Below are 20,010 nucleotides of genomic sequence, written 5' to 3'. Positions count from 1 at the left end.
GAGACATGGGTTCGATCCCTGGGTAGGCAAGATCCCCCAGAGGAGGAAATGGCAACCCACTCCAGTATTCTTGCCTGGAGAATTCCATGGACAGAGGAGTCTGGTGGGCTACAGTCCATGGGGTCACAGAGAGTCATACACAAATGAAGCAACTTAGCCCACACACACATATTATGTTATCAGGTGTTGAGCCAGATGCTAGGAATACAAATTTTGGCCTTTAAAAATTTTGCATTCTTATCAAATAAATATATATAGATTATAACATATGATGGCTATATATATATAGGATACAATGGGAGCAGAGGAAAGACCTAAACTAGAGTTTCCAGAGGTGGAAACTCTTAAAGGACAATAACAGATAAATGGAGACAGAACAGTAAAAATCATTCCTCTAGGGGTAAAAGCTGGTAAACAGAGGAAAAAAAGCCTCACTGCCCTACCTACAGCCACACAAAACCAAAAGATCTCTTCTTAAAGCTAACGGGGAGATAGCCATTGGGAGGATGAGCCTGAATAAGGTGTATTTCTGGAATATCTTCTGTTTATACACACCATCTCTCTCCAACCTCCCCAACTCAAAATAAGCCACATTTGGAGAACTGACAGAAAGCTGTGATTAAGAAGAGATTCAGAGACAAGTTTCTCACTTACAACACTGGGCGGCAGCAGTAGGCAATTGCTTCCTCTGGCTTTCTTCTTGACTAGAATACTAGAGGAAGAAAGGAGAAAAAAAACAAAACACAGTAAGAGGCCCAAGTAAAGAGGAAGCGGGGGAAAAAAACATAGCTACCTATAAAAAGGTTTAGCATTTGACTGGAGTCAGATTTCTTATCAAACAGAAACAGATCATCCTGCTGTTGATTTTCCTGTGTGATCCTGACATACAGGCCAGACTATCAGATATGGCATTGGCCCAGTGTGACAAGCTAAACCAGGAGAGCAGAAAGTCGGCTCTGATCAAGGTCAGCTGGGCACCATTCTAGCTCTGCCAGGCAGTGGTGGAAGGCTTTAGTCTTAGAAGATTTAGAGGACTTAGAAAACTCAGATAAAGTATAGATTTCCCCATCTGGGTGATGGAACTGAAAACCTCTCTGAGACTTGAGTTTTCTCCATCTTTAAAAAGAAAAAAAAAAGTGGTTCTTCCCTCACAAGATCCTGTGGGAAGTGAAATCACTTACGTAAGTATGCAATACAACATCTGGTATTTACTAGAGTCTCCTTCCCAGTTATACTCTAACCTCCCCAACACAACTCACCACTATCACCACCAAAAAAACAGACCACTGAAGCCATACAAAGAAAGTTCTGTAAAAGGAAGCCAAATTAAGTTCATGTATTGAAGATGGGCAAGATTTAGAAAGGCAAAACAAAAAAGCATAAACAAATTAACACAGGTACAGAGAGTCTGGAAGGCAAAATGGGTTTGGTTCAAAGCCCATTGGAGGACTGGAAAAATATAGCAATTTGGTTCAGCAATTTATAAAGGTAAGTTGGAAATGTGAATTTTCATCCTGACTCTGCCATTTATTAATAAACTGTAGATTCTGGGCAAGACAGAGCTTCTCAAACACTGAAGGCGTCATCCATTCAACAGATATTTCTTGAGTGCCTATTACGTCTAAGGCCTTGTTCCAGGCACTGGGGGAATAGAAATCACAGTAAGGAGTTTAGATGTTACTCTAGTCTGTTGAGAAGCTGTGTGAAGTTTTAAACACCAGAGGGATATGACTTGATTACACTTTAAAATCATTTTGGCTGCTGTGAGAGAAGAACTGTAGGGAAATAAGACTAGTTATTGTAATTATTCAGATGAAAGTTGATTAGTGGCTTACACATGAATGTTAGTGGTGAAGGGCATGTAAAGTGATTGGATACAAAATACAAAACACTTTTCGTATATAAACATACTCTTCTATAAAAAGTACTTTACAAGCAACAAACTACAATACGAATACCAGAGGCAGACAATGCTATTACTACCTCCATTACAGTAAGGAGCAGAAGTCAAGCACAGTTCAAACAATATAATAGTATTAGTAAAACTGTCAATCATAAAAAAGTTCAAAACTTCCTAAAGGCCAAGCAACCCACTCCAAAGTAATAAAGGGACTTGATTATAATAACTAGTATAAATAACTAGTTTATATAAATTATATAAACTAGTATAAGTCAGTCGTGTCCGACTCTTTGCAACCCCATGGACTGTAGCCTATCAGGCTCCTCCGTCCATGGAATTTTCCAGGCAAGAGTGCTGGAGTGGATTGCCATTTCCTTCTCCAGGGGATCTTCCTGACCCAGGAATCGAGCCCGGGTCTCCTGAATTGCAGGCAGACGCTTTACCAACTGAGCCACCAGGGAAGCCCACTAGTATAAATAATAATGATTTTTATAGACAGTACACAGGCATAACAGTGAGGAAATCATAAAACTTTAAGCATTAAACTAGAAGAAGAATTCAGACTAAATAGATGAAGCAGATATTTCCAGAAGACATGTTTAATGAATCTCTTTATGGTCCAGCAGAAAACTAAAGACGACCTCAGTTAGTTCAGTTCAGTCGCTCAGTCATGTCCGACTCTTTGCGACCCCATGAATCACAGCACGCCAGGCCTCCCTGTCCATTACCATCTCCCGGAGTTCACTCAAACTCACGTCCATTGAGTCAGTGATGCCATCCAGCCATCTCATCCTCTGTCGTCCCCTTTTCCTCCTGCCCCCAATCCCTCCCAGCATCAGAGTCTTTTCCAATGAGTCAACTCTTCACACGAGGTGGCCAAAGTACTGGAGTTTCAGCTTTAGCATCATTCCTTCCAAAGAACACCCAGGACTGATCTCCTTTAGGATGGACTGGTTGGATCTCCTTGCAGTCCAAGGGACTCTCAAGAGTCTTCTCCAACACTACAGTTCAAAAGCATCAATTCTTCAGCGCTCAGCTTTCATCACAGTCCAACTCTCGCATCCATACCTGACCACTGGAAAAACCATAGCCTTGACTAGACGGACCTTTGTTGGCAAAGACCACCTACAATCTAATTAATGATATTAAGAGATCTGAGGAAAAAAAAACTATAGTATTTATCTTATAGAAAATGTAAGTATTATAAGTAAGGAAAATTAAAGGCCAATCTCATTTATGAAAGTGGATGCAAAAATCCTAGATTACCAAACCAAATCATATGTTGGTTATTCATCATATATTCACATTTCCATGTGAATATGTATGTATATGTAAGAATGTTGACATATAAATAATGTATCATGACCAAAAGGACTTTAAAGGATAGTTCAATATCACCACATGAAGAGATTAAAGGAGAAAAACTATATGATCTACCAATGCAGAAAAAAATCTTGATCAAATCCCTTACTTTTTCATGATAAAATACCTCGGAAAATCAGAAGGAAAATAAGATTTTCTTTAATCTGATAAAGGGTATCCATCAAAATCTATAGCAAATATCATATTTCAAGACTCATGAAGCATTCTCTTCACAGTCAGGAAAAAGACAAGGCTTCCCCACTTTCTCTATTAAAAATTACACAAGATGTTTTACACAATGACATTTTTAAAATAAGAGGTCATCAAAAACAAGAAATGTCTGAAAAAATATCACAGTCAAGAGTAGGCTAAGGAGACATGACACTTAAATGTAATACAGTGTTCTGAATGGAATAATGGTACTGAAAAACAACATGAGAGAAAAATCTTAAAAATTTTTTCAAAAACTAAGGATTTTTAGTTAATAAAATATAAAATATTAACTTTTAGTTAATAATAACATACCAATAAGGGCCCACTAACAAAGCTAGTGGAGGTGATGGAATTCCAGTTGAGCTATTTCAAATCCTAAAAGATGATGCTGTGAAAATGCTGCACTCAGTATGCCAGCAAATTTGGAAAACTCAGGAGTGGCCACAGGACTGGAAAAGGTCAGTTTTCATTCCAATCCCAAAGAAAGGCAATGCCAAAGAATGCTCAAACTACCGCACAATTGCACTCATCTCACATGCTAGTAAAGTAACGCTCAAAATTCTCCAAGCCAGGCTTCAGCAATACATGAACCGTGAACTTTCAGATGTTCAAGCTGGTTTTAGAAAAGGCAGATGAACCAGGTATCAAATTGCCAACATCCGCTGGATCATCGAAAAAGCTAGAGAGTTCCAGAAAAACATCTATTTCTGCTTTATTAACTATGCCAAAGCCTTTGACTGTGTGGATCACAATAAACTGTGGGAAATTCTGAAAGAGATGGGAATACCAGACCACCTGACCTGCCTCTTGAGAAACCTGTATGCAGGTCAGGAAGCAACAGCTAGAACTGGACATGGAACAACACACTGGTTCCAAATAGGAAAAGAAGTACGTCAAGGCTGTATATTGTCACCCTGCTTATTTAACTTATATGCAGAGTACATCATGAGAAATGCTGAGCCGGAGGAAGCACAAGCTGGAATCAAGATTGCCGGGAGAAATATCAATAACCTCAGATATGCAGATGACACCACCCTTATGGCAGAAAGCAAAGAAGATCTAAAGAGCCTCCTGATGAAAGTGAAAGAGGAAAGTGAAAAAGTAGGCTTAAAGCTCAACATTCAGAAAACTAAGATCATGGCATCCAGTCCCATTACTTCATGGCAAACAGATGGGGAAATCATGGAAACAGTGGCTGACTTTACTTTTTTGGGCTCTGAAATCACTGCAGATGGTGATTGCGGCCATGAAATTAAAAGACACTTACTCCTTGGAAGGAAAGTTATGACCAACCTAGATAGCATATTCAAAAGCAGAGACATTACTTTGCCAACAAAGGTCCGTCTAGTCAAGGCTATGGTTTTTCCAGTAGTCATGTATGGATGTGAGAGTTGGACTATAAAGAAAGCTGAGCGCTTAAGAATTGATGCTTTTGAACTGTGGTGTTGGAGAAGACTCTAGAAAGTCCCCTGGACTGCAAGGAGATCCAACCAGTCCATCCTAAAGGAGATCAGTCCTGAGTGGTCATTGGAAGGACTGATGTTGAAGCTGAAACTCCAAAACTTTGGCCACCTGATGCAAAGAGCTGACTCATTTGAAAAGACCCTGATGCTGAGAAAGATTGAAGGCGGGAGGAGAAGGGGACAACAGAGGATGAGATGGTTGGATGGCATCACCGACTTAGTGGACATGAGTTTGGGTAAACTGCGGGAGTTGGTGATGGACAGGGAGGCCTGGCATGCTGTGGCCCATTGGGTCGCAAAAAGTTTGACATGACTGAGCGACTGAACTGAACTGAATTGAATTGTAATAAATGTACCATGCTAATGTAAGATGTTACTAATAAGGAAAACTAGAGGGAGGGGGAAGATAAAAGGTGATATGGAAACCTTCTGTACCAACTGCTTAATATTTTTGTAAATGTACAAGTGCTGTAAAAAATAAATTCTGCTAATAAAAATAAATGTGCAAAAAAATTTCACTTAAAAAATAAGACATAAGGATGAGAAAGAAAAAAACTTACTATTCAAAAATACAAAAACTAAAACACCCAAAGGAATTTCTAAACTAGTAGAATAACGAGTTGGTAAATAAGATGAACGCTAAAAATAAAATTGAACAGCAGTGCCTTATATAGATAGCGATAAACTACTAGAAACTGTAATTTTTAAATATATCATTCACAATTACTAGGAATAAACCTAGCAAAAGAAGCATAAAACTTCATTGAGGGGCTTCCCTGGTGGCTCTGTGGTAAAGAATCTGCCTGACAATGCAGGAGACACTGATCTGGGAAGATCCCACAAGCCATAGAGGAACTAAGCCCTAGCATCCCAACTAGTGAGCCTGTGCTCAAGAGCCCAGGAGCTGCAACTTTTGAGCCCATTCACCTACAGCCTGTGCTCTGCAAGAGAAGCCACTGCAATAAGAAGCCCACACGCCACAACTAGAGAGTAGCCGCTTCTAAGCAATGAAGACCCAGAACAGACAAAAATAAATAAATAAATAATTTAAAAGAAAAGAACCCTGTATGGAGAAAATGGGTTTTTCTCCTACAGCATTTCTGATCTTCTGAAGCTTAACTATATTTATTACACTTCCTGCTTATTGTCCGTCTCCTCCTAGTTGATCGAAGAGGACACTGGTCTTTGTTTTAACTTCTGATGTATACGAAGCATGTACAATAGTGCCTGGTACACAGTGCTCAAAAAGTTATTTGGTGAACAAATGACTAAATTGGTGACAAATGTCACCAATAAACAGACAAATGTGACTTCTGGTTCAAGATGGCAGAGTAGAAAAGACTTGCGCTCGTCTCCTCCTGCAAAAGCACCAAAATCCAACTAGTTGTTGAATAACCACGGAAAGGAGGCCACTGGAACCTACCAGAAAAAGATAGCCCACATTCAAAGACAAAGAAGAAGCTGCAGCAAGACAGAAGAAGGGGCACAATCATGATAAAATCAAATCCCATACCCATTTGGTGAGTGATCCACAAGCTGGAGAACAATAACACCAAAGAAGTTCTCCCACTGTTGTAAAGGTTCGGAACCCCATATCAGGCTCCCCAGCCTGGGGACCCAACAAAGGGACTGGGAATCCCCAGGGAATTTGACCTTGAAGGCCAGTGGGATTTGATCATAAGACTTCCACAGGACCGGGAAAACAGAAGCTCCAATCTTAAAGGGCACAAACAAAACCTTGAACACACCGAGACTCAGGGGAAAGGAGCAGTGACTCCATAGGGAACTGAACCAAAACTACCTGCTAGTGCTGGAGGGTCTCCTGTGGAGGAGTGGGTTGCCAGGGGCTCACCAAGGGATTGGGTAACTGGCAGCAGCTGTTTGGGAAGGTCCCCTTTGGCATAAACCCTCTTGAAGGTCACCATTAACCCAACCACAGAGTCCATAAACATGAGTGTGTTTGTGTGTTAGTTGCTCAGTCGTGCCCGACTCTTTGTGACCCCGTGGACTGAAGCCCACCAGGCTCCTCTGTCCATGGGATTTTCCAGGCAAGGATACTGGAGTGGGTTGCCATTTCCTTCTCCAGGGGATCTTCCTGACCCAGGGATTGAACCTGGGTCTCCTGCACTGCAGGCAGATTCGTTACCATCTGAGCTATGAGGGAAACCCATAGACATGAGGGCTGAGGCCAAAAAATTAATAGGGAAGAAGAGCAACCCCACCCATCAGCAGATAATTAGATTAAAGCTTTATGGAGTAAGGACCTGCCCACCAGAGCAAGAACTAGTTTTTCCCACCACCAGTCTCTCCCATCAGGAAGCTTACAGATTAGCTTCCTCCATCAGAGGGTAGGCAGAAGGAAGAAGAACCACAATCAAACCATACCACAGAAAGTTAATCAGCATGAAAAAGCAGAAAGTTACGTCCCAGATGAAAGGACAAGATAAAACACCAGAAAACAACTAAATGAAGTGGAGATTGGCAACCTTCCAAAAAAAGAATTCAGAATAATGATAGTGAGTATGATTCAAGATCTTGGAAAAAGAATTGAGGCAAAGATTGAGAAGATGCAAGAAATGTTTACCAAAGACCTAGAAGAACTAAAGAATAAACAAGCAGAGATAAACAATACATTAAAAAAAAAAAAAACAATACATTAGAAGGAATCCATAGCAGAATAACTGAGGCAGAAGCACGGACAAATGATCTGGAGGACAAAACAGTGGAAATCACTGCCGCAGAACAGAATATAGAAAAAAAGAATGAAAAAAAATGAAGACAGACTAGGAGACCTCTGGGACAACATTTAATGCACCAGCATTCACATTATAGATGTCCCAGAAGGAGAAGACAGAGAGAGGACCTGAGAAAATATTTGGAGAGAGATAATAGTTGAAAACTTCCCTAACATGGGAAAGGAAATAATCAACAAAGTCCAGGAAATATAGAGAGTCCCAGTCAGGATAAACCCAACGAGGAGCACACCAAGACACATAGTAATCAAACTGACAACAATTAAAGACAGAGATAAAATACTAAAAACAACAAGGGAAAAACAACAAATAACAAACAAGGGAATTCTCATCAGGCTATCAGCTGATCTCTCAACAGAAATTCTACAAGCCAGAAGGGAATGGCATGATATATTTAAAGTGATGAAAAGGAAGAAACTACAACCAAGAATACTCGAGCCAGCAAGACTCTCGTTCAGATTTGACAGAGAAATCAAAAGCTTTCCAGACAAGCAAGTTAATAAAATTCAGCACCACCAAACCAGCTTTACAACAAATGTTTTCTCCAGTCAGAAAACAAGAGAAGGAAAAGCCTTACCTACAGAAAACAAACCTCAAAACATTTTTTAAAAAACTAAGAAAACTGTAATAGGATCATACACATCAATAATTACCTTAAATGTAAATGGATTAAATGCACTAACCAAAAGACACAGGCTGAGCAGAAGAAAACATGCACATGTTTGCACTTCCACTTACCACATCACTCTGCTTGACCCCCCAAATTGTATGTAATTATCTTATATTGTTAGGTTAATCATGTTTCCATTAGGGCTTGCAACTGTAATTATCTTTTTTTTCTGGCTATTGATTGTTAAAACTGAAAATATCTGTTACTATTGTGATTATGTAACTATCACCCACTTAATACCATTGTACCATGATTGGTCAACAGAAAAATTATAGAATTCTATATCACTAAAATAACTGCTTAACACAAAAATCTGTAATCACTTCTTAAATTTCATATGCATATCAGCATTATCTTAGAATTTTATGAAAAATACAAATGTCTAGGTACTGCTTTTTTTTTTTTTTTTTTTGGCCAGAGCTCCAGATATGTTTCTAATGAGCAGCCATGTTTAAAAACAATGGACTTAATGAGGATCTTTTACTTTTACCTAGTTTGTTTCACATTTTCTATTTTATATTCAGTGCTTCCATTTCATTTAGTTTATTTTCTCCAATTTCTCCATCTCTTCACTTTTTTTTTTGATGTTCTTTCTTAAGCCTTTATCAAGCATAGTAGAAAAGCTTTTGTATACATATATGTAATATGTATAATATATATATTTTAGAAAACATGAATTTTTGCCTAAGTAAAAAATGTATGACATTTTGATTCCACTTGTAGGAATAGAATGCTAGATTTCTAATTTAAAAAAATAAACATGCAACAAGCAACAAAAGTTTACTGTATAGCACAGGAACTATAATCAGTATCTTATAATAACTTATAATGGAAAACAATTTCAAAAATATGTACATATGTATAACTGAATCACACACACACAAAAAGAATTCTACTTTTTGAAATTTTGTAATGTTTATCTTTTTGACAGTTTTTCTAAATGTCCTATGGACATCTAATAACAACCTATGAGATACAAAATTTTAAATGTATTTTTGTAGGATATGGTTAATATAAATTAATTAAATATAAATCTATTATATTTAAATTATTAATGGCATCATTCAAGATGCTCCTATTCTTATTTTTTCTGCACTTGATAAAATATTCTCAGAGAAATGTAAATATGTCTTACTATGATTATATATTTTTTCTTTTATATTTCTTCTGATTTTTGCTTTATGTATGTTTCTTTGTTGTTAAGGTGTCTAATGGTTTATGATGTCTATCTTCTTTGTGAATTGTGCCTTTTATCATTAAAAATATTCACCTTTGTTCTACTTAAAATAGATAAATATATATTTTTTAAAAGTTAAGACAGAGAAATGCAAATTTAAATGATAAAGCTCTAAACCCATTAGATTAGCAAAAATTTTAAATCTGACAATAACAAGTGTTAGTAAAAATATAGAGAAGCGGGAAAACTAGAATATAAATTGGCACAATTACTTTAGCAAACAATTTAGCAACATCTAATAATGTTGCATAGAGCACATGCCACAACAGAGCTATTCTATTTCCAGGTGTATACCCAGAGACTGTCCCTCACATAAGCATAGAGAAACAGGCTCAGAGATGTTTACTGAAGCATGCATTTATAATATTGAAAACCTAATTTTCCATGAGTAGAAAAAGTAATAAACAGTGACACATTTAAGCTCAAGTAGTAGATGCCAAGGCCAGTCTTGACCCAAGAGGCTGCTGTGTATGGGAACTGTTGCACACCACAGGGGGAAAAATATAAGATTCAACATTGTGTTTTTAAAATGATTTTTCAGTGAGTTTGACCAAATTTTGATAATCACTGAATCTTGGAGATAAGTGTACAGGTTTCATTTTACTAGTCCTTTAACTTTTATATTTTTGTTTAAAACTTTTTCATGATAAATATACAAAAAAGAAAAGAAGAAGCTTCCACTAATCAAAGATGAGACAAGTTTAGTATCAAAAAGATCAAAGACTGAAATGGGTTGAAACACAAAATATAAAAATTCATAAATTGATAATGATATGCCATTAGAAAAAGGAAAACAATGCACAGGTCATCTTGAGAAGCTGCTTATACAACAGCTCATTAATTTGAAAACTGCTAAAGGGAATGTTTTTCTTACACAGACTTTATTTCAAGTGAACCAAATAGCAGGTGAGAGAAAGTTCTGTTATATAGACAAATCATAGCTAGTAAATGTTGAAGAGGTGATATAATTAGAAAAACATCACTGTGCAACCCTAATAAAATAATCATTATTATTTGTTGCTAAAACCATTAGGTAAAAGGCTGGTGGGATCACTTTATAACAGATGAAATAGACTGACACCAAGTGGAATCCACTGAGGCAAGACACAATCTGCCTTCAAAACAAACCAAAAACAACGTCAGTCTAAATCTCCATCTAATCCTCAAATTACCAGATACAGTTTTTCAGTTTAAAAAAATAAGAGGGATAGAGAAACATGGTAAATAAGATCTCGGGGACATAATCAGTCAAATCCAGAATGTGTGGAATTCTATAAAACAAATGAGAGAAGAGGAAACCAATTCTAGAATAAAAATGGTTTAAGAAACATAATAACCAAATACATACAATTTGCCTGGATCCTGAACTGAATATATCTACTGTGAATATATCTAATGGAAAACTGAACTCAGACTAGTAAGAAATTATGGTTAAATTCGATGTGTTAAAAGCACTGCAATTATTTTTTAAGTTAAAGATGTATACTGCCACACTTAGGTATTTGTGGGTGAGAGAAGATGATGTCTGGGATCTATTTTAAAATACTCCATCAAAAGAGGGAAGAGTTATTTCTATATATTTTGCATGTTCAAAACTTTTGATAATAAAAACAGCCTTTAAACAAACTAACAATCATAATGAGACACCACTTTTAACCACTAGAAGGGCTGTTCAAAAAGACAGATAAATGTTGGCAAAGATATGAAGAAATTAGTCCCCTTATAAAGCCCTGGTGGGAATGTAAACTGGTATAGCTACTTTGTAAAACAATCTGGATGTTTCTAAAACTGTTAACTATAAGTTACCATCTTTGCCAGAAATTCTTTTCCCAGGTATGTCCAAACAAAAACTTACACCTGAATGTTCACAGAAGCATTATCCATATTAATAGAAAGATGGAACTGACAAATGGATAAATAAAACATAGTAGTGCATAGCCATAGAGGGGAACACTATTTGGCAATGGAAGAGAACAGAGTATTGTTAAATGCCACAAGATAGAAGAAACTTTGAAAATATGCCAAGTAAAGGAAGACAGGCACAAAGGACCATATATCGTATAATTCCATTTATATGAATATCTATTATAAGCCAATGTACACAGACAGAAAGTAGATTAGCGGTTACCCAGGTCTGAGAAGGATACTCCCAGGATTAGAGTATAATAGCTAAGGGCACAGGGCTTCTTACAGGGCAATGAAAATGCTCTAAAATTGTGATAAATGTACAACTCCGAATATACTAAAAGCTATTAAATGTGGGAGCTATATGCTATGTGAACTGTATCTCAATAAAAACTGAAAAAAAAAAACAGGGAGGCCTAGGAACAGATGAAGAAAATAAACTCAGTGAGTGCCATATATTAGAATAGAAACAGAAAGCAAAAAACTCAAGAGTTGAAACTATAGACCAAGAACCATCATTTCTAGAACTTGGAAAATTCTACAATTGTATATGCTACATTTTGGGGTTTCTTTGTTTTGTTTTGTTTTAACCCCTTCATCTGATTCTACATAAAGTAAAGCCTGTAAAATAAAAAATGCAATGCATGTCTTTACTAGGGAAACAAAGATCAAAGTTTGAAAAACTGTATAGCACTCCACAGGCAGGGTTTGGGAAAAGAGAAATACAAAGGGTAAGGTGAATACAAGGATAGAGTGGATTTTGGCATTTACAAGGGGAGAAGGCAGACTGAAGCTTTCAATGAAGAAAAGTTAGGGTGCTGGCTTGGATATGAGAAAAGTTATGCAGCTTTAATAACAGAAAGCCTACTAAGGATTTAGATAAGGTAAGGAAAAACCCTGAAAAGAGTAGTTCATACTTGTCCCACTTCTTCATCTTTGAGTTAACTCATTGTGAGTTGAATTGTGTCCTTCAAAAAGGTATGTTGTGGGGACGTCCCTGGTGGTCCAGTGGCTAAGACTCCACACTCCCAGCAGGGCCCTGAGTTCGATCCCTGGTCAGGGAACTAGATCCCACATGTAGCAACTAAGACTTGGCACAATCAAATAAATATTTTTAAAAAAGAAAGAAAGATATGTTGTGAACTCCTAAGCCTCAGTACTTACAAATGCAACCTTATTTGGAAATAGATTCCCTGCAGATGTAATCGAGTTAATCCAATGACTGGTATCCCCAAAAAATGAAAGGAAATTTGAATATAGACACAAAAAGAGAGAACATTTTGTGAGGCCAGGCAGACAACAACAGGAAGGCATGTAAAAATGGAGACAGAGACTGAAATAATGTGTCTGACAAGCAAAGGAACAGCAAAGGCTGCTGGGAAGCACCAGAAACTAGAAGAGAAGCATGGAACAGCTTCTTCCCAAAGCCTCCAGAAGAAATTGATCCCACCAAAACTGATGTCAGAATTTCAGCCTCCAGAACTGCATGAGAGAATATATTTCTGTCATTGTAAGTCACCCAGTATGTGTTACTTTGTTTTGGCAGCCCTGGGAAACCAACATACTCATCAAATCACTTCACACTGTCAAGAATTTCTGCCTTAAAACTCTTTTTCTTTGTTCTGAAAACCTTTTCTGGTTCTCCAGAGGAGGCATGGCATCTCACTCCAGTACTCTTGCCTGGAAAATCCCTTGGACAGAGGAGCCTGGTGGGCCGTGGTCCATAGAGTCGCAAAGTGTCAGACTACTGAAGTGACTTAGCACGCACTCTCTTTTAGGCAGCTCTTCCTCAGACTTCTTTGTTTCTCAAGATTCTATCTTTGATGTTTCCCAAAGTTTTGTCTCTATTCTTCAATACTCTTTCTACCTACTTTACCTGAGTCTGTGCTTCTATTCTTATGACTTCAATTGCTACAAATATGTTAATAAATCCAAATTCTATGCCTGACCTCATCCAACCTTGAGCTTCAGATTCTGTCAGGAGGTTGCTTACCAGTCATTTCCACAAAAATATACCCTCGCACTCCAAATTCTAAAGGAAATCAACCCTGAATATTCATTGGAAGGACTGGTGCTGAAGCTGAAGTGCCAATACTTTGGCCACCTGATGTGAAGAACTGACTCATTGGAAAAGACCCTGATGCTGGTAAAGATCGAAGGCAGGAGGAGAAGGGGGCAACAGAGGATGAGATAGTTGCATGGCATCACTGACTCAATGGACATGAGTTTGAGCAGGCTCCGGGAGATGGTGAAGGACAGAGAAGCCTGGCATACTACAATGCATGGGGTCTCAGAGTTGGAATTGACTTAGAGACTCAACAACAACAACTCCAAATTCTACCTCTGTCTAATCAGACAAATGCTCTAATAGCCCAGCATGTCCTAAGTAAAAAACTTACCTTTTCCCTCTACTACCACCAACAAAAACATTCCCCATTCCTAATGGCCCAAACTGAGCTGACTGTGTTCTATTCTGTGCACCAACCTCATCTCTGGAAATAAGTTAGGAACTAAGCAATGCAGTAGTCTAAACAACAGCACATAAATAAGGATACATATCCAAAAATCTGGGAATGAGGTGGAAAAAAGCCTTCTGCCCATCTCTGTTGCAAGAAGACAGATTCCCTAGTATAAAGTTGCTCCCCAACAGTCTAAAGTCAGACTAGTGCCAATTCAGCCACTTCTGGGGGGCAGTAGGAAGAAAAGAAAAAATGGATAGATCTTTCCAATAACAGGCAATCTTCTAGCTACCTTTTTTTCTTTAATACAGTTTAAATTCTTTCATTCTTTAGCATGTTCCTGAATCACTCCCTTAAAGTGTCCTATACAGACACTCTTCACGTTGTAAGTTTCCCTGGTGGCTCAGCTGGTAAGGAATCCATCTGTAATGCAGGAGACTCTGGTTTGATTGCTAGGTCGGGAAGATGCCCTAGAGAAGGGAAAGGCTACCCACTCCAGTATTCTTGGGCTTCCCTGGTGGCTCAGCTGGTAAAGAATCTGCCTGCAATGCAGGAGACCCTGGTTCGATTGCTGGGTCGGGAAGATCCGCTGGAGAAGGGATAGGCTACCCACTCTGGTATTCTGGCCTGGAGAATTCTGTGGACTGTAGAGTCCATGGGGTCACAAAGAGTCGGACACGACTGAGCGACTTTCACTTTCACATTGTAAAAACAGGTCCTACCTCATTGTCAGGTCCCAAGGCATTCATTTGCTCCAATCTGTAGGTCCAATATCTAGCTTCCTCTTCTGGGATATCTATCACAAAAAAAGAAGAAGCCACATTACTGGGTTAATAATTTAATCACAGGTAGATAATACTTAATTAAATGACCTAAGTTAGAAGGGTGGTAGTGATGGACTAATTTTACATGTTCTTGCCATGAACATTATCTTGAATCTTTACAAAAACTAAAATAATATATCATTATTCCCATCGGATCAGAAGACTTAAAATCATGCAGATGTCAATAAGTCCCAGAGCAATTATAGATTCAACATAGTCACTACTAAAAATCCCAGTTTTTTGGCAGAAATATAAATGTTCATAGCAACATTATTCACAATAGTTAAAATGTGGAAGCAACCCAAGTATCCATCAATGAAAGGATAAGCAAAATGTGATATACACAGACTAGGAAATATTATTCAGTCTTAAAAAGGAAGGAAATTCTGATATATGCTACAACATAGGTAAACCTTGAGGATACTAGGCTAAGTGAAATAAACCAGTTATACACAAAAAAGCCAAATGCTGTATGAGAATACTTATACAAGGTACTTAGAGTAGTCAAAATCAGAGACAGAAAGAAGAATGGCAGTTGCCAGGAGCTAGGGGCAGAGGAGAATGGGGAGGTATTGTTTAATGGGTAGAGAGGCTCTAGTTTTGCAAGATGAAAAGAGCTATGGCTATGAATAGTGGTGACAGCTGCACAACGTTATGAATGTATTCACACGGCTGAACTGTATATTTTAAATGGCTGAGATACTTAATTTTATGTTATGTGTATTCTACCACAACAAAAGAAAAGAGCAAATAAAAATGAAATACATAGCCTTTTTCTATATATTTAAGATTGAATATAACAACTTCCAAAAAATGAAACATCTTTTAAAAACATCAAATATCCATATATTCAGCACAAAAGAGAAACCAGTCTGAGACAAAATATGGATCAGGTCAGCTTTGGTGACATTTAAACAGGTACACTTTCTAGCAGTCCACAAGAAGAAATCAAATACAGCCCTTTCTCCTTTGTCCTTCCTAGGCAAAATTTCACCTCCTTCCCCTCAAACTACTTACTCTTCAGCAATTGGTGACACTATTTCAAAGTCTTACAATAAAACCTTCGAGTAATTTACTACCTAATTTGTTCAGCACTCCCCATCCATAAAATAGTGTACTCTGCATGTGTTAAAAGGAAGTGAGAAGGGAGGCAGAGCTGCTGTGCTGCAGGTTCTGATGTAGAACAATGTAGAACAATGTTCTGATGTAGAACAATTCACCAAGATACATACACTCTTAAGTAGAAAACAGCAAAGGACAGCGGATGTGTTAGAATATGTACTATATGTGTTTTCAAAAGGAGATGGGATTTAAATATATGCTTATAGATTCAAAGACTGAGCCTGGAAAGATCCACAAGTATTAACTGTGGTAGCCTATAACGAAGAAAGGTAACTGATTTGTGAGGGAGACCTAATTTTTACTGGGTAGTTTTTAAACCATGGTGCATGTATTACTGCCTCACTGCTCAAAATAGTTTTAAGAAGAAAAAATACAGAGCTACAAGGATGGTTATTGAAGTACTATTTAACAGTACAAACTTAGAACAATCAAAGTACCCAACAAGAGGAGTGGTTAAATATATATTAGTTTAAATTAAAAGCCCAGGCTCTGGAGCCAAATCATCTCAAAATTAACTTTACCACTTAACTACCCAAATGATCTCGGGCAAAAGATTTAAATACTTTGTGCCTGTTTCCTCATCTCTAAAATGGAACTAATAGTTGCGTCTACCTCAAAAGACTAAAGTGAAGATTAAATGAGATAACATATGTAAATGCTTAGGATACACCCACAGGCACACAGTTACTGATCAACAAATGCTATTTTTACTATTATTGTGCATTCATACACTAAAAGCAAATGAACCACTGAAACACATTTTATATAATATTAATATTATAATTATGTAATTAGTATATAAAACAGCTCAAAATAATATACAATGCCATTTTATAGGAAAAACTGTATATGTATATTGAAAAAACATAATATGTAAAAAAAATATCTAGTAAATGAGATTGTAAGAAATCTTTGTCTTTTTGTACACCTGTATTTTCTGAACTTACAACATGATTTTAAAAATTAAAAGCATGTTTAAAAGATGATGGTATAAAATTTAATAGAATATTTCATAGGTTTCTGAATTATCCAAAGGAAAATTCCTTTGCTGAAATATGGCATGCTACAAGCCAAATTCTTCCTTAAGAAGGACCCTTAAAGTTTTTAAAAATTATATCCCAAACATGGTTATCATAGAGACAAATCCTTATTAGCACACTTACATTAACTCACAAAGACACTTATCTGAGATTCTACCTTAATGTTTATTCAAAACAATTTATTAGGCACCTATTATGTGCCAAGCAAATACTATAGATACCAAAATAAACCATCCAAGTGCTCTCATGAAACAAAATCTAGAAAGAAATGTATATTTCTCCCTATGACACAATATAATGATGCAGTTTTGAAAGAGGAATGCTTGCTTAAAATGCAATGAGAAGTGGACTGACCGATTTCTAGCATGACAGTGTGAGGAGCTCCACAGATCTATTTCCTAGAGGAACTGAACATACTTTTTAAAAATACCATTTAAAGTCTCTAGAAGTAGAAGATATTAAGAAGAGGTGGCAAGAATACACAGAAAGAAAGTCGCTCAGTCGTGTCTGACTCTTTGCGACCCCGTGGACTGTAGCCTACCAGGCTCTTCCGTCCATGGGATTTTCCAGGCAAGAATACTGGAGTGGGTTGCCATTTCCTTTTCCAGGGGATCTTCCCGACCCAAGGATTGAACCCGGGCCTCCCGCACTGTAGGCAGATGCTTTACCATCTGAGCCACCAGGGAAGTCAGGAATACACAAAAGAACTATACAAAAAAAAGATCTTAATGACCCAGATAACCACGATGGTGTGATCACTCACCTAGAACAGACATCCTGAAGTGTGAAGTCAAGTGGGCCTTAGATAGCATTATTAGAAACAAAGCTACTGGAGGCGATGGAATTCCAGCTGAGCTATTTCAAGTCCTAAAAGACGATGCTGTGAAAGTGCTACACTCAATATGCCAGCATATTTGGAAAACATAAGAGTGGCCACAGGACTGGAAAAGGTCAGTTTTCATTCCAATCCCAAAGAAAGGCAATGCCAAAGAATGTTCAAACTACCACACAATTGCACTCATCTCACATGCTAGCATGGCACCCCACTCCAGCACTCTTGCCTGGAAAATCCCATGGACAGAGGAGCCTGGTGGGCTGCAGTCCATGGGGTCACTAAGAGTCGGACACGACTGAGCGACTTCACTTTCACTTTTCACTTTCATGCATTGGAGAAGGAAGTGGCAACCCACTCCAGTGTTCTTGCCTGGAGAATTCCAGGGATGGGGGAGCCTCGTGGGCTGCCATCTATGGCGATCGCACAGAGTCGGATACGACTGAGCAACTTAGCAGCAGCAGCAGTACATGCTAGCAAAGTAATGCTCAAAATTCTTGAAGATAGGCTTCACAGTATGTGAACTGAGAACTTTCATATCTTCAAGCTGGATTTAGAAAAGGCAGAGGAACCAGGAATCAAATTGAGAACATCTGGTGAATCATAGAAAAAGCAAGAGAATTCCAGAAACACATCTGCTTCATTGATGACACTAAAGCCTTTGACTGTGTGGATCACAACAAACTGTGGAAAATTCTTCAAGAGATGGGAATACTTTACTTGCTTCCTGAGAAATCTGTATGTAGGTCAAGAAGCAACAGTTAGAACTGGACATGGAATAATGGACTGGTTCCAAATTGGGAAAGGAGTATGTCATTGTCACCCTGCTTATTTAACTTATATGCAGAGTACATCATGCAAAATGTGGACTGGATAAAGCACAAGCTGAAATCAAGTGAAGGGAGAAATATCAATAACCTCAGATATACAGATGATACCACCCTTATGGCAGAAAGTGAAGAGGAACTAAAGAGCCTCTTGATGAAAGTTAAAGAGGAGAGTGAAAAAGCTGGAGGACAGGGAGGCCTGGCATGCTGCAGTCCATGGGGTCACAAAAAGTCAGACACGACTGAGCAACTGAACTGAACTGAAAGTCTCTAGAAATGGTCCTAAGAGCAAACAGAAGAAGAAACATATATTCAAGAAAATCAACTACAACTTTAAGTGGTGTAGTTGAACCAAGATCCTTCCCCACCCACCCTGCTCCAAATTCAACAAGACAAACTTCATTCCAGACTAGGTACAGCTAAGAACACATCACTAAGAATACAAGCAACTAAGCTATAAGCAAGAACTCCAACTATTTTTCTCTTCACCTGAAACTAGGCCTACAGATACGCAAGAAAGTCTTCCTTTCTGTTTTTTGTAAAGTAATAGTTGTTCTGAGTTTATTATTTCTGAGCTTACTGGAAAATCATGCCATTTTTGCTCAAATCATCAGAAGGTACAAGATAAAAACAGATTGATATCTGCAACAACAAGAGTATACATGAATATAAGTAAACAGTCAAAATTAAAACTGAAAAAAGTTAAAATTAAATTAAACAAGATACCAATGTTTAAAAATTGGGAAGTTACAAAATGTTGGCAAAGATGTGCAGAAAAAAGACACTTGAGACATAGTTGGTAGGAATATAAACTGGCACAATCCTTTTTTTTTTTTTAACACAAGCAACTTGGCAGTACTATGAAAAGTAACAATGAACATATCTTTTTATCTATTCCTTAAATTCTACTCTAAGGAATTTCTCTTAGACTCATAAATGGGTACAGATAAAGCTGTTCATTATAGCAGCATATATATTAAAAAAAAAAAACTGGAAACAACCTACATGTCAATCAGTAAATGATTGCAAAAGAAAAAGGACTGCTTAATTTATGATATAAAGAAACTATTGAGATCAGCAAGATAGATAAGTAGAACATGAAATGATGTCCAAGATAATATGCTTTATACAACACTATCACCATAAATAGTACATAAAGTATGACCGAAATTTGTAAAAAGAAATTTCTAGAGAAGAAATTTCTTGTGCCTAGACCAAGACACAAGAAATTTATTTCTGGGGAATGCAAAAGAGGTCAAAGGAAGCAGGAAGAGAGACTTAACTTTCTATCCATATACATTCCCATACTATCTAAATTTTTACAATGAATATGTATTTTTGTGTGATTTTTTTAAATTACTATTCTATTAGTACTACTTAAATGTTTAAATTGACAAATCATA

At 37.5% G+C, this 20,010-nt stretch overlaps 1 protein-coding gene across 4 annotated transcripts in view; it reads right to left on the bottom strand.

Moving 5' to 3' along the window:
* UNC13B (unc-13 homolog B) overlaps window positions 1-20,010 on the bottom strand; it is a 213,949-nt gene that overhangs the window by 138,971 nt on the left and 54,968 nt on the right. For all 4 annotated transcript variants that reach the window (XM_061426824.1, XM_061426825.1, XM_061426826.1 and 1 more), the window contains exons 6-7: window positions 14,685-14,758; window positions 655-712 (exon numbers count right to left, since the gene is read on the bottom strand). In XM_061426824.1, coding sequence (XP_061282808.1) covers window positions 655-712; window positions 14,685-14,758 — 132 coding nt within the window. The remainder of the gene's footprint in view (window positions 1-654; window positions 713-14,684; window positions 14,759-20,010) is intronic.

The sequence above is a fragment of the Bos javanicus genome, chromosome 8 (genome assembly GCF_032452875.1).
Source record: "Bos javanicus breed banteng chromosome 8, ARS-OSU_banteng_1.0, whole genome shotgun sequence".
Lineage (NCBI taxonomy): Eukaryota > Metazoa > Chordata > Mammalia > Artiodactyla > Bovidae > Bos > Bos javanicus.
This window is presented reverse-complemented; position numbering and strand designations above follow the sequence as displayed.